This window comes from Sinocyclocheilus anshuiensis, unplaced genomic scaffold (assembly GCF_001515605.1).
Source record: "Sinocyclocheilus anshuiensis isolate Anshui unplaced genomic scaffold, SAMN03320099.WGS_v1.1 scaffold1309, whole genome shotgun sequence".
Classification (NCBI taxonomy): domain Eukaryota; kingdom Metazoa; phylum Chordata; class Actinopteri; order Cypriniformes; family Cyprinidae; genus Sinocyclocheilus; species Sinocyclocheilus anshuiensis.
In genome coordinates this window covers 93340-95219 of record NW_015548286.1, presented here as the reverse complement: position 1 = coordinate 95219, position 1880 = coordinate 93340, and the positions used below count along the sequence as shown (strand labels likewise).

General features: G+C 38.6%; 1 protein-coding gene across 1 annotated transcript in view; it reads left to right on the top strand.

The window, feature by feature from the left end:
* The first annotated feature begins 116 nt into the window (after positions 1 to 116).
* The window catches only part of LOC107655883 (thyroid hormone receptor beta-like), a 12174-nt gene continuing 10410 nt past the window's right edge, over positions 117 to 1880 (top strand). The window contains exons 1-2 of the mRNA XM_016443496.1: positions 117 to 749; positions 1417 to 1563. Of these exons, the coding sequence (XP_016298982.1) occupies positions 675 to 749; positions 1417 to 1563 (222 nt within the window). The 5' untranslated portion in view covers positions 117 to 674. The remainder of the gene's footprint in view (positions 750 to 1416; positions 1564 to 1880) is intronic.

Here is a 1880-nt window from a genome sequence, read left to right as displayed (position 1 = left end):
TAATGTACAGTATTTGAAAAATAATGTGTTTTTTGAACATTAAAGCATGTCAACATATTCTGTTACACCAAATACATAAAATAATGATCTTTAAAAAAAGCATCATATGACCCCTTTAAATAAATAGCAAATGTGGACCTCATTCATGAAACACAAACAAAATGAATGTGTGTGAATTGTTCATAAAACATTCTTACACAAGCTGTTGTATTGAATTTAATGGTTTTAACAAACCTTATGGCTTTGAATCGTGAATGAAGCCCAGTGTCTGTTAAGCCACTTCAGTTAGCATGCAAATATCATGAAATGATTGTCAAAAAGCTGAAAAAATTAAGCCAAAATCACCCAGTCCTAATTTTCATACATTGCATAGTAGAACATAAAATTAAAATTTTTTAAAAATGTAATATAATTTTACTAGGCCATTTCACAGTAAAAACATAAAATAAAAATCAAAAATGTCTATGTGCAGTTATTCCATACGTAATATTATACAAGATGATTTTAAAGCCTGGAAATCCATGGAAACTCCACGCAAACTTAATAAATCACTGTCACTTTCTGTCTGCACTCTCACCTGTCCAGTTTAAACTTCTTCTTTTTAGTTGACTTGACTCGGGTTCTTCATTGAAACGTCACGATCCCTGTTGATTGCCCAACAGGTCGAGGAAGCAATGCTACTTAATGAAATAACATGTAATTTATTCTGTACTTCTGACCAGAGTGCAGTGGGGGTGAAGGAAGCCAAGGTAAGAACAAGCAGAGCAAACACATTTATTTATGTTTTTATCCAAAAGAAAGGTTCTCTCAAATTCTCAGCTGCTTCCATTTCTGTCACGATTTTTTTTTTCTTAAATCAACTTGCTGAATGCTTAAGGCATTTGTTTGGCGTGTTTGTGTAGCTCTCTGCTCGCTGTGTCAGAATGAAGGTGTACACAGAAGAGGAAAGCTGAATAATTGACTAATGTCACCAGGGAACATTAGGCTGGATTTGTGCTGTACTCAGCTCCCAGTCTTCTTTTGACCCTCAGTCTGGCTTTCTGTTTTTTTTTTGCTATGTCTTTCACATCACATTTTTCTGGTCAGAAGGGCACAAATCTTTACAGAAATAAATAAAAATAACATCCAAATATCAGTGGATAACCCTAGTCAATGAGCTCCACACAGAAGGAGATATCAAAGATGCTTCTCTGCTCTGATCTTCCTCTAGTTTAAGTTTCTCATCTTTCCTCTTTTCCCTCTTAATAACTGGGCTCCACTCTTGTTTCGATGATGTCTTGCTGTATCTCTGGCCTTCTTCGTGCTTTAGAGGGGAATGAGGATTTGCTGTGTCACACCTTCGTCTCTGTGATTGTCCACTTCCTGTAAGTGCCTGTGTTACTGAGCTCGATGCCCCTCCCCTTCCTGTCGTTGCAGCCCGAGGACATCGGTTCTGCACCCATCGTCAACGCACCAGAGGGGAGCAAAGTGGACATCGAAGCCTTCAGTCAGTTTACAAAAATTATCACCCCCGCCATCACTCGTGTTGTGGATTTTGCCAAAAAGCTGCCCATGTTCTGTGAGGTAAGAACGGCGTACCATGCATCAAACACAGGAAATGAAACTGAGCGGTTGGTCAATGTGGGTCGATGCACGGTGGCCGATAGAGCTCAACACGCTGCAAATGAAAAAACACGTGCAAATTAAGAAAACATCTTCATTAGTTTGACAACATTCGCGCGCTGCAATGCTCACAACACAACCAAACAAAGAAGAGACCACTTCGGAAAGGTTTAAGGGAACTGCAAAGTGACGAACATGACTGGGACATGTTTATCAATGTTTGCTCTGAAAGCTGAGATTTTTGTTTATTTTAACATCCTGATCATACGATTCCTTTG